At 45.4% G+C, this 11,943-nt stretch overlaps 1 protein-coding gene across 2 annotated transcripts; it reads left to right on the top strand.

The window, feature by feature from the left end:
* The first annotated feature begins 1,491 nt into the window (after positions 1-1,491).
* Positions 1,492-7,842, top strand: lrrc31 (leucine rich repeat containing 31). Of its 2 annotated transcripts, XM_024374459.2 has the most exons (13): positions 1,492-1,945; positions 2,196-2,248; positions 2,564-2,734; positions 2,857-3,012; positions 3,148-3,315; positions 3,409-3,573; positions 3,666-3,755; positions 5,925-6,065; positions 6,188-6,355; positions 6,444-6,608; positions 6,719-6,874; positions 6,966-7,243; positions 7,361-7,842. In XM_024374459.2, exons 2-13 carry the CDS (start codon positions 2,236-2,238, stop codon positions 7,478-7,480), a joined length of 1,791 nt encoding a protein of 596 aa, XP_024230227.1. In that variant the 5' UTR covers positions 1,492-1,945; positions 2,196-2,235; the 3' UTR covers positions 7,481-7,842. The 2 variants fall into 2 exon arrangements, with proteins under 2 accessions (XP_024230227.1, XP_024230228.1); XM_024374460.2 differs by lacking the exon at positions 2,196-2,248.
* The last annotated feature ends 4,101 nt before the right edge of the window (positions 7,843-11,943 follow it).

Genomic DNA, 11,943 nt, shown 5'->3' with positions numbered 1-11,943 from the left:
CGACACTTCGATGGGTTGTGCCGTGGCGGAGATCTTTCTGTTAGTCTGTTATATCTGGAGTATTTCTCCTGTCTTATCCGGTGTCCTGTGTGAATTTAAGTATGCTCTCTCTAATTCTCTCTTTCTCTCTCTCGGAGGACCTGATCCCTAGGACCATGCCTCAGGACTACCTGGCATGATGACTCCTTGCTGTCCCCAGTCGACCTGGCCGTGCTGCTGTTCCAGTTTCAACTGTTCTGCCTGCGGCTATAGAACCCTGACCTGTTCACCGGACGTGCTACCTGTCCCAGACCTGCTGTTATCAACTCTCAAAAGCAGAAGCGGTAGAGATACTCTCAATGATCTGCTATGAAAAACCAACTGACATTTACTCCTGAGGTGCTGACTTGTTGCACCCTCGACAACTACTGTGATTATTATTATTTTATTTGTATTTATTTTTTTACCCCCAATTTTGTAGTATCCAATTGTTTTTAGTAGTTACTATCTTGTCTCATCGCTACAACTCCCGTACGGGCTCGGGAGAGATGAAGGTCGAGAGTCATGCAACACAACACAACCCAACCAAGCCGCACTGCGATACAGCTAGCTAGCATTGCGATGCAGTGCCTTAGACCACTGCGCCACCCGGGAGGCAGTGATTATTATTATCTGACCCTGCTTGTCATTTATGAACATTTGAACATCCTGGCCATGTTCTGTTATAATCTCCACCTGGCATAGCCAGAAGAGGACTGGCCACCCCTCATTGCCTGGTTTCTTCCTAGGTTTTGGCCTTTCTAGGGAGTTCTTCCTAGCCACCATGCTTCTACACCTGCATTGCTTGCTGTTTGGGGTTTTAGGCTGGGTTTCTGTACAGCACTTTGAGATATCAGCTGATGTAAGAAGGGCTATATGAATTTGATTTGATTTAGCTGTAGCCTCCATCCTCTGAGGATCTTACCAATGAAGGCCTCTGTGCAAATCCAGCACAGTTAGTTAGAGAAGATACAGTTGCGTTTCAGGTCTTCTTAATTGCAGTTGTGTTGCACAAATAATCAGATCTCACAACGCCTGGAAAAGTGTTTGTCGTATATAAATGAGTTCGCAATGCCCCTTGTCACTGTCTCACTTCAGATTCATACCCTCTTATGCAGAGATCGAGTTGAATTATTTGCTCGATTTTTGGGAAACATCTTTTACTGTACTTACATATTTCCAGTAAAAAATGGCTAAATATTTACATTAAGTCAATATGTAGGCTACATAAAGTCCACATATGTTTCCTTTGAGTAGTCTTATAGCATTATTATCATTGGGTGATATGAAATATAATGATAATTAAGTTATTATATGAATGTAATCCTGTAATAAATAAAATATTTATTGATCAATCCAAATATTTCAGCGTTATTCAATCATCTCTGTTTGACCTAGATGAATAAAATAATTTTAGCTCAATCTTTATTATGTTGCAAGCTGTCGTTTTTGTTTACTAAAGGAGTTCCGAAGTCTACTTCCTGGATGAATGGCACACCTGATGGTTGTAACTCGTTACCACAGCCACAAAGTCCAAATTGGCTAGGCTATATCGTAAGTAATGAAAACAAAAGTTGCTTTTTGGTGTTAATTTAATGTTAGAGTTCGGCATATGGCTACCAGAGTGGTTAGGTTTAAAATCCTTGTAGAACATTGTAGAAATATGCGGCGAATTGCTGTGATAAAGAACTGAAGACAGCACCTGAAGAGCACGAGACACCACGCGTCAACACGGAGTGACAATATCCGAAGGAGTCGCAAATGTAGGCGCTGATCCAAGGTCAATTTGGCGTTTATTGAGCTGAAGGGGGTTTGGGGACGGCAAGCCGATCCTATATCTGTACAGGACAGCCTCTACTTGGAGCTGAAGTAGCCTACACCTGCGACAGACGCAGTTCGGCGGTCAGGCAATAACACGGATCAAAAAGTATGTATCTTAAACTTTAAATGCCGAAAAATGTAATGTTTTTCGCAATAAAAGAGACAAGACGCACGCAGCTTGTGTTTCTTTGGGGGAGGTCGATTGCGTTTATAATAAGATTTCAGTGTTAAATTCGGTAGGCCTATTACTCAAAAGATTGAATACAGAAGTATTGCTCCTCTTCTAGGCAGAAACTGTCATGTAAAATGGTATCTGTGTCAACGTGTGTGTGATCTGTGCACCGTATGATCATAAGCTGTTACAGAGCTGTTTGAGTTGCTGAGCTGCACTGAAGAATGGAATCATCAGGTATGTTGCTTTATGTTTTTGCTCCTATACAGGTCTAGGCTCCAATATTGATCTCCTAGCCAACTGATTATGTCCTACTGATGATTAAAATATGATAAATGTTTGGAATGCGATTGGAAAATCTGATTGATCTGTTGTTATGGCCATACGTCAGTCCTTGACTCAATTGATCACTTGACTGAGTAGGTGTGTTAGACCTGAGCTGGAACAAAATACTGCACACCCTGTAGCTCTCAAGAACTGGGTTGGGGTAGAGGGTAAGGGTCAATTTGGGATTGATTAGGCATCTAATCATGTCTGTTTGTGATTGGCCAGATGTCCAGCGGGGGCGGGGACGTTCGCCGTTTGACCTCATCATGAACCAGATCCGCAGGAAACGCACAACCTCAGACAGGAAGTCAACGTCTGGCCGCTTCCTGTCCCGCCAAGCCGAGAGTGGAGGGCTTTCTGAGGACAGAGAGGTGGAGGAGGAGAGGGACGGCGCAGGTGAGAGGACTGTGAGAACCTCAATAAGCAGCAAAAGTATTTAGTGCCCATAGTCAGTCCATTGTACTGTGTCTTAGGATAACTTAACATGTGATATGTTTGGTGTTTGTGTTGTGTCCCAGGTGTCGTTCCTGGCCCAACTGACCCAGCAGAGAGTGTGTGTGACATGGGCTGGGGTCGTGTGTGTGTGTTTGTCAAGAGGCTGGGGAAAAGAGCAGACAGCAGGACTTTGAGTCTGGCTCACTGCGACCTCACCGCTACTGATGTACTGGAACTGGGTTAGTACACCCATACATTTAAATACTTTATTTGGATCCACAAATCAAATGTACATTTCAAGACACACACGCACATACTCGTCATATTATGTTTGTGTCATCTTTTTGTGCCAACCCTGTCTCTCTCTCTCTCAGCTACCTTGCTCCCCTCTCTGTCTCTATTGGAGGAGATGGACCTGTCATGGAATGAGCTGATTGGAGGATGTCTGAGATCATTGACCTCTCACCTCCAGAACGTGGGTGGACTCAGAACCCTCAGGCTCTCCTGCTGTAGGCTGACTGCTGATGACATCACTTCTCTGGGTGGGGCTTAAAAAGAGACTCTAACCTAAACACTTACTGTGTCTTTACATTAGTGGCAATTTTGCAGACTGCCTGTGTGTGTTGTGAGTGTAGGTGAGGCATTGAAGTGTGTTCCGGTGTTGGAGGTTCTGGACCTGTCCTGGAATGCTGGTATTGGTGGCTCAGCTTTGCAAGGCATTGTGGGTAAACTCCACCCAACCCTTAGAGAGCTCTACTTGGTGGCCTGCCAGCTCACTGAAACTGACGCTACTATACTGGGTACGTACACATGCATGCACAGACACACACACAAACACAAAGTTGTACGAGATTAAATGAAAGGTCTCTCTCCCCTCTCTCTCTCATCCCAGGTGGTATAGTGAGTGTTCTCCCCAGACTGTGTGTGTTGGATGCGTCTTGCAACCCTCTCCTGGCCCACACACAGACCGACGCAGAGGACGGTGCTCAACTCTTTTATTATAAAAAAACAGTAAAAGGGTGCTAGAAGCCAACAATCCTAAATTGAAAAGGGGGCCAGCCCTTACTCATTTGTTGCAGTTTATATACAGTGGGGCAAAAAAGTATTTAGTCAGCCACCAATAGTGCAAGTTCTCCCACTTAAAAAAATGAGAGAGACCTGTCATTTTCATAATAGGTACACTTCAACTATGACAGACAAAATGAGGGGAAAAAATCCAGAAAATCACATTGTTATATTTTTTTATGAATTTATTTGCAAATTATGGTGGAAAATAAGTATTTGGTCACCTACAAACAAGCAAGATTTCTGACTCTCACAGACCTGTATCTTCTTCTTTAAGAGGCTCCTCTGTTCCTCTGAAACCAAAATATAACTTTTTGGTAAAAACTCAACTCGTCGTGTTTGGAGGACAAAGAATGCTGAGTTGCATCCAAAGAACACCATCCCTACTGTGAAGCATGGGGGTGGAAACATCATGCTTTGGGGCTGTTTTTCTGCAAAGGGACCAGGATGACTGATCTGTGTAAAGGAAAGAATGAATGGGGCCATGTATCGTGAGATTTTGAGTGAAAACCTCCTTCTATTAGCAAGGGCATTGAAGATTAAATGTGGCTGGGTCTTTCAGCATGACAATGATCCCAAACACACTGCCTGGGCAACGAAGGAGTGGCTTCGTAAGAAGCATTTCAAGGTCCTGGAGTGGCCTAGCCAGTCTCCAGATCTCAACCCCATAGAAAATCTTTGGAGGGAGTTGAAAGTCCGTGTTGCCCAGCAACAGCCCCAAAACATCACTGCTCTAGAGGAGATCTGCATGGAGGAATGGGCCAAAATACCAGCAACAGTGTGTGAAAACCTTGTGAAGACTTACAGAAAACGTTTGACCTCGGTCATTGCCAACAAAGGGTATATAGCTTTTGTTATTGACCAAATACTTATTTTCCACCATAATTTGCAAATAAATTCATTAAAAATCCTACAATGTGATTTTCTGGAGAATTTTTTTTCTAATTTTGTCTGTCATAGTTGAAGTGTACCTATGATGAAAATTACAGGCCTCTCTCATATTTTTAAGTGGGAGAACTTGGTGGCTGACTAAATACTTTTTTGCCCCACTGTGTGGTGTGTGTGTGTATATATCACAAAAGTGCGTACACCCCTCACATTTTTGTAAATATTTGAGTATATATTTTGAGGGGACAGCAAATTTACACTGTTATACAAGCTGTACACACACTACTTTACATTGTAGCAAAGTGTAATTTCTTCAGTGTTGTCACAAAAGATATACTCAAATATTTACAAAAATGTGAGGGGTGTACTCACTTTTGTGATATACTGTGTGTATATATACATATATCAATTATTATAATTGTATTTTTTATTATTATTTTTAAAAAATTACCTTTTAACTAGGCAAGTCAGTTAAGAGAAAATTCGCTTTTACAATGACGGCCTACCAAAAGGAAAAAGGCCTCCTGTGGGGACGGGGGCTGGGATTAAAAATGCATTAAATTAAAATATAGGACAACACACATCATGACAAGAAAGACAAAACTACATAAATAGAGACAAGATAACAACAGCATGGCAGCAACACAACATGACAACACATGACAGCAGCACAACATGGTAGCTGCACAAAACAGGGTACAGACAACAAAATATTGGGCACAGACAACAGCACAGAAGGCAAAAGAAGGTAGAGACAACAATACATCACACAAAGCAGCCACAACTGTCAGTAAGAGTGTCCATGATTGAGTCTTTGAATGAAGAGATTGAGATAAAACTGTCCAGTTTGAGTGTTTGTTGCAGCTCGTTCCAGTCGCTAGCTGCAGCGAACTGAAAAGATGAGTGACCCATGAATGTGTGTGTGTGCTTTGGGGACCTTTAACAGAATGTGACTAGCAGAACGGGTGTTGTATGTGGAGGATGAGGGCTGCAGTAGATATCTCAGATAGGGGGGAGTGAGGCCTAAGAGGGTTTTATAAATAAGCGTCAACCAGTGGGTCTTGCGACGGGTATACAGAGATGACCAGTTTACAGAGGAATATAGAGTGCAGTGATGTGTCCTATTAGGCGCATTGGTGGCAGTTGATCTAGTTGCAGATGATATTTAGATTTTCTTGATGTTGTTTTTCTTTCACAGGCAGCATGTCCAAAACAGAGCCAGGGGAAGGCAGCGTGTGGGGTTTGGGGGGGTTAGTCCCTTCCCTAAGCCACACCCCCTCCCTTACAACCCTACGACTACACGACTGTGGCCTGACCACACAATCCCTCGGCCTGTTGGGTAAGATGCCAGTCAAACACATAAGGGAGAGAAACTGGCCATTCGATTAGTGTTTGTCTAGGGGCTAATTCATCTATCAGTCCTCATAGATCTGTTAATTTGATCAACCCCTCTTTCTACAGGTGGTTCGTTCCACTGCCTCCGCTCCCTGTGTCAATTGGACCTGTCCTGTAATAAGGGTGTGGCCGGGGGGCTGTCCCTCCTCTCCCCTCACCTGGCTCTCCTCTCACATCTGGGCGGCCTGGACCTGCACCTCTGCTGCCTCACACACACAGACCTACAGGCCCTCAGTGAGTGTGTGTGTGTGTGAGAGAGAGAGAGAAGTGGTATGTCTTGAGTTGATGCGTACCTTTGAATGTGAGTGTGTGTTGTCTCCAGTCCAGGCGCTGCCCTCGCTCACTGAGCTGACGGAACTGGACCTATCATCCAATAAGGAGGTTGGGGGTGTGGTCAGTGATATTGTTTCCGCCCTCCCGCTGTCACAGATTAAACTCCTCCCACTCAATGGCTGCAGTCTGAACCAGGAATCACTCAGCGCACTCGGTACTCCACTATTACTGGCTGCTTCTTATTCTAGTCTAGTGTACTTCAAGATGAGGCTTCTGTTTGACTGCCTGAATCCAAATAAAATATTCTGTATGTGTGTGTTCCAGCTCTAGCTATGCCGTACCTGCAGTGTATAGATGTGTCCTGGAGTAAGATGGTGGGCGGGCGTCTGGCACTGCTACTGGAAGCTCTGCAGCCGTCAGCCACCCAGGAGCTCCGCCTTAGCAGCTGTGACCTCACCACTGACGACCTGCTTCATCTGGGTACACACATGCATACACACTATCACACACTCTATACACACCTACTGACACAAATACAGGTGAGTCTAATAATCTTTCCTTCTGTCCCTAGCTGTGGTATGTAAGCGTGGCGTTCTGTCCTCTCTGCGTGTGTTGGACCTGTCCTATAATGGAGGGGTGGGGGAGGAGGGGTGGTGTGGGTTGCTAGGAGAGGGGGGGCTGGGCTCACTGGAGGAGCTGGACCTTAGTCTGCGACCCCTGACCTCTAAACCCTCACTCCTGACATCCAACCCCTCACCCCTGACCTGGCTGCCAACCCTGCTCTCTGCTTTTCCTCATCTACCTGCGCTGACACGTCTCTCTCTTCAGCGATGGACTCTCACAGCCCAGGTACACACACACACACGCACTGACTTGGTACTGACTTTTCATCTATACGGCATAAAATCAGGCCAATTGTAATGGCTGGAACTATGTTGTATGTTATTACATCCTTCTCTCCTCCAGGAGCGGGAGCAGGTAAACCACGCCCTCAGAAAGAGGAAAGTACTATTAGAGTTGGACCCCGTCCCGTTTGCTTCGTCTGCCAATCAGGAGGGGCTAGAGGAGGAACGCAATGAGGAGTAGAGCTAGAAAGAGGGAAGGGAATTGGAGGGGCTTTTGTTTGTTTTAATTGATTTCATGTAAATGTATCTGATGTTTATTACTTCTAACATATGGGTCAAACACATTAACTATGTTGTCTTTTAGATCAAGCACCCAAAATAATCTTGTGATGTTAAGCACCATGCACATACACCATACTGTTTGCACATTGTTTTCCCGCTGATAAGGACTTTGATGAAAGTAAGAAGTTTACATCAGTAAAACTACTAACACTGTGAGTCTACTGATCTGAGCTGTTTGGCCAACTCTGTTCATTTGACTTTTAGCTTCACTCTGACATGCTGATTGTTTCAATAAATGATGCACTGGGTACATGAATAACACGTTTGACATCTTGGAGTGTGTGTAATAATTCTGCAGGCAGAAAGTAGAGTGTGTCATATTGTGTTTAATGGGTTTCAGATTCTCCTCTCATCTCCGGTAGAAACAGAACCTGAATCATTTATTCTTCTTGCTGGTGGGTGCTTTCTTCTCCTTCACTGCAAGTTCCTCTCTTCCATCACTCTTCTTCTGTCCTTCTCCAGTTCTCGGAACATTCCGAAGCCCCTCTGGCCCATCAGCCCCTGCCACCATGCCTGGATCTGTTCGCGGAAACACTATGTGTGTGATCAACTGGGTTCAAAACCCCAGATCTCCTGTGTGCCACAAGACTATGTTCACCCTTCAGTTATTTACATGCACCTGTACGTGTGTTTGTATGTTAGTAGTATCTGTATGGCCTTGCGGAGCTTGTATCCAGTCTCCTTTAGGTAGAGTTGTATAGCCCTGAGGCATAACTTCTACCAGAGGGTTGTAATTCAGCTGTAGAACCACCAGGTGTCACAGGAGAGGCATATATTTGGGCAGAGCTGATATCCTGCTATCCTGTGTATACAACTCTTTTAAAGCTGGGGGGAAAGGAGAGGAAAGAGGTAGGTGTGTGGTTACCAGGTGGCGAACATAGTGGTCAGTCCCCTCCTGTACTCCCTGTTCACTCATGACTGCACGGCCAGGCACGACTCCAACACCACTATTAAGTTTGCAGATGACACAACAGCAGTAGGCCTGATCAACTACCAGATAGCCTATAGGGAGGAGGTCAGAGACCTGGCCGTGTGGTGCCAGGACAATAACCTCTCCCTACAGGAAAAATAGGACAGAGTATGCCCCGCCCCCATTCTCATCGACGGGGCTGTAGTGGAGCAGGTTGAGAGCTTCAAGTTCCTTGGTGTCCACATCAACAACTAACTAATGGTCCAAGCACACCATGACAGTCGTGAAGAGGGCACAACAAAACCTATTCCCCCTCAGGAGACTAAAAAGATTTGACATGGGTCCTCAGATCCTCAAAAGCTTCTACAGCTGCACCATCGAGAGCATCCTGACCGGTTGCATCACTGCCTGGTAATGCAACTGCTTGGCCTCCGACCGCAAGGCCCTACAGAGGGTAGTGCGAACGGCCCAGTACATCACTGGGGCCAAGCTCCCTGCCATCCAGGACCTCTATACCAGGCAGTGTCAGAGGAAGGCCCTACAAATGGTCAAAGACTCCAGCCACCCTAGTCATAGACTGTTCTCTCTGCTTCCGCACGGCAAGTGGTACCAGAGCGCCAAGTCTAGGTCCAAGAGGCTTCTAAACAGCTTCTACCCCCAAGCCATAAGACTCCTGAACATCTAGTCAAATGGCTACCCTGACTATTTGCATTGTTCTCTCCCCCTCTTTACACCACTGCTACTCTCTGTTGTTATGTATGCATAGTCACTTTAATAACTCTACCTACATGTACATACTACCTCAACTAACAGGTGCCCCTGCACATTGACTCTGTATCGGTACCCCCCTGTATATGGTCTCACTATTGTTATTTTATTGCTGCTCTTTAATTACTTGTTACTTTTATCTCTCATTCTTTTCTGTATTTTTTGGAAACTGCATTGTTGGTTAGGGGCTCGTAAGTAAGCATTTCACTGGAAGGTCTACACCTGTTGTATTTGTCTGATTCTGCTCCAGCCATTACCATGAGCCCATCCTCCCCAATTAAGGTGCCACCAACCTCTGTGTTCCATATTCCCTAATATAGTGCCCAACTTTTGGCCAGAGCTCTATGTGGCAGCATATGAATCTTTGGCCAAAAGATCTGCACTATATTAGGGAATAGGGAGCCATAAAGTAGTGAATATGGTTTCATTTCAGTTTTGCTGAAGGTTGATGACATCACTCTCCAAGTGTGTAAAAATCGTCTGTCCTCGGTTGCAACACTCACTACCGAGTTCCAAACTGCCTCTGTAAGCAACGTCAGCACCAGAGCTGTTTGTTGGGTTCTTCATGATATGGGTTTCCATGGGCGAGTAGCCGCACACAAGCCTAAGACCACCATGCTCAATGCCAAGCGTTGGCTGGAGTGGTGTAAAGCTTGCCGCCATTGGACTCTGGAGGAGTGGAAACGCGTTCTCTGGAGTGATGAATCACACTTCACCATCTGGCAGTCCGATGGATGAATCTGGGTTTGGCGGATGCCAGGAGAACTCTACCTGGCCCAATGCATAGTGCCAACTGTACCGTTTGGTGGAGGAGAAATAATGGTTTGGGCCCCTTAGTTCCAATGAAGGGAAATCTTAATGCTACAGCATATAATGACATTCTAGAGTCTACACGATTCTGTGCTTCCAACTTTGTGGTATCAGTTTGGGGAAAACCCTTTCCTGTTTCAGCATGACAATGCCCCCGTGCACAAAGTAAGGTCCATTTAGAAATGGTTTGTCGATATCGGTGTGGAAGAACTTGACTGGCCTTCACAGAGCCCTGACTTCAAATCAAAAACCTTTGGGATGAATTGAAACACAGTCAGTGCCCGACCTCACTAATGCTCTTGTGGCTGAATGGAAGCAAGTCCCCGCAGCAATGTTCCAGCATCTAGTGGAAAGCCTTCCCAATAGAGTGGAGGCTGTTGTAGCAGCAAAGAGGGGACCAATTCCATATTAATGCCTAGGATTTTGGAATGAGATGTTCGAGCAGGTGTCCACATACTTGTGTGTGTATTGTATCTGACCTGCAGACAGAGTAGAGCTCCCTGTGTCTCTGGTACATTCTCCAGTGGGTTCTGGGTAACATACAGCTCCCTCAGCAGTCCCAGGCTGATGACCTCAGCAGGCAGGGTAGTCAGGCTGTTCTTTGATAGGCCCAACAGCTCCAGGTTGTAGAGGTTCTGACAGAGGCCATTAGATAGCCTCTCCAGCTCATTACCAAGGAACTGCAGCACGTTCTGCAGATGATCTCTTCCAGTCTTCCGTACCAGGCTGAGGTCCAGTGGGTTGCGGCTGAGGTCTAGAGAGCGTAGTTGCGGCAAGCATCCCAGCTCTTGGTACACGGTGCCCAACCGGTTGTAGGTAGAGAACCCACAGGCAGGTAAGGCAGGAGATGTCAGGTGGGATGTGTTGGAGCTGGTCCCTGTCCAGGTGGACTGGCTGGAACACCGGGGAGGGGAATGCCGTAAAGGCCCCATCCAGAACAGTCCCGGAACAGGATTTTAGCCCAACCGCCCGTCTCGCACCACCAGCTCTACGATTTCATAGAAGTGGATAGAGAGCATGATGCTACCTTTCATGATACCACAGAGGGGAGTTGGCACTATCTTTGTTAGCACCAGAGTTACAATTGCTAGAACTCAATCCAATACAGGTCAACGTTACGTGGTGGCTGAACAGGCTTTGAGGTACAACAAGGAACATTCAATGGATGTCTCCTTGGGAACGTTCAGGATTCATTGTGTGCTTTATTAACAACCAACCAACATATGAAAGTTAATGATTGCCATAGTAATTACCAGAGCCATAGCATTGTTCTATAGAGCAATCGAAAAGTATTCAAACTCCTTTTCCTTTTTCCACATTTTGTTACTTTCCAGCCTTATTCTAAAATGGATTAAATAAAACATTTTCTTCAATACTCCACACAGAATAATCCATAATGACAAAGCAAAAACAGGTTTTTAGACATTTTTACAAATGAATAAAAAAATTTAAAAACAGTATTCAGACCCTTTGCTATGAGACTCAAAATTGAGCTCAGGTGGATCCTGTTTCCAATGATTATCCTTGAGATGTTTCTACAACTTGATTGGAGTCCACCTGTGGCAAATTCAATTGATTGGACATGATTTGGAAACGCACACACCTGTCAATATAAGGTCCCACAGTTGACAGTGCATGTCAGAGCAAAAGCCAAACCATGAGGTCGAAGGAATTGTCCATAGAGCTCAGAGACAGGATTGTGTCGAGGCACAGATCTGGGGAAGGGTATCAAAACATTACTGCAGCATTGAAGGTCCCCAAAAACACAGTGGTCTCCATCGTTCCTAAATGGATGAAGTTTGGAAACACCAAGACTCTTCTGAGAGCTGGCCGCCTGGCCAAACTGAGCAATTGGGGGAGAAGGGCCATGGTCA

Source organism: Oncorhynchus tshawytscha, linkage group LG16, assembly GCF_018296145.1.
Source record: "Oncorhynchus tshawytscha isolate Ot180627B linkage group LG16, Otsh_v2.0, whole genome shotgun sequence".
Taxonomy (NCBI): domain Eukaryota; kingdom Metazoa; phylum Chordata; class Actinopteri; order Salmoniformes; family Salmonidae; genus Oncorhynchus; species Oncorhynchus tshawytscha.
The sequence above is the reverse complement of the archived record's forward strand: the minus strand, read 5'-3'. Positions and strand labels throughout refer to the sequence as shown.

What these genes read in the sequence shown, in the direction of transcription:
- lrrc31 (XM_024374459.2), top strand. An exon ending in AACTGACGCTACTATACTGG is followed by an intron (nt 3,574 to 3,665) that starts GTACGTACACAT and finishes CTCTCATCCCAG; the next exon opens with GTGGTATAGTGAGTGTTCTC. An exon ending in GGAATCACTCAGCGCACTCG is followed by an intron (nt 6,609 to 6,718) that starts GTACTCCACTAT and finishes TGTGTGTTCCAG; the next exon opens with CTCTAGCTATGCCGTACCTG.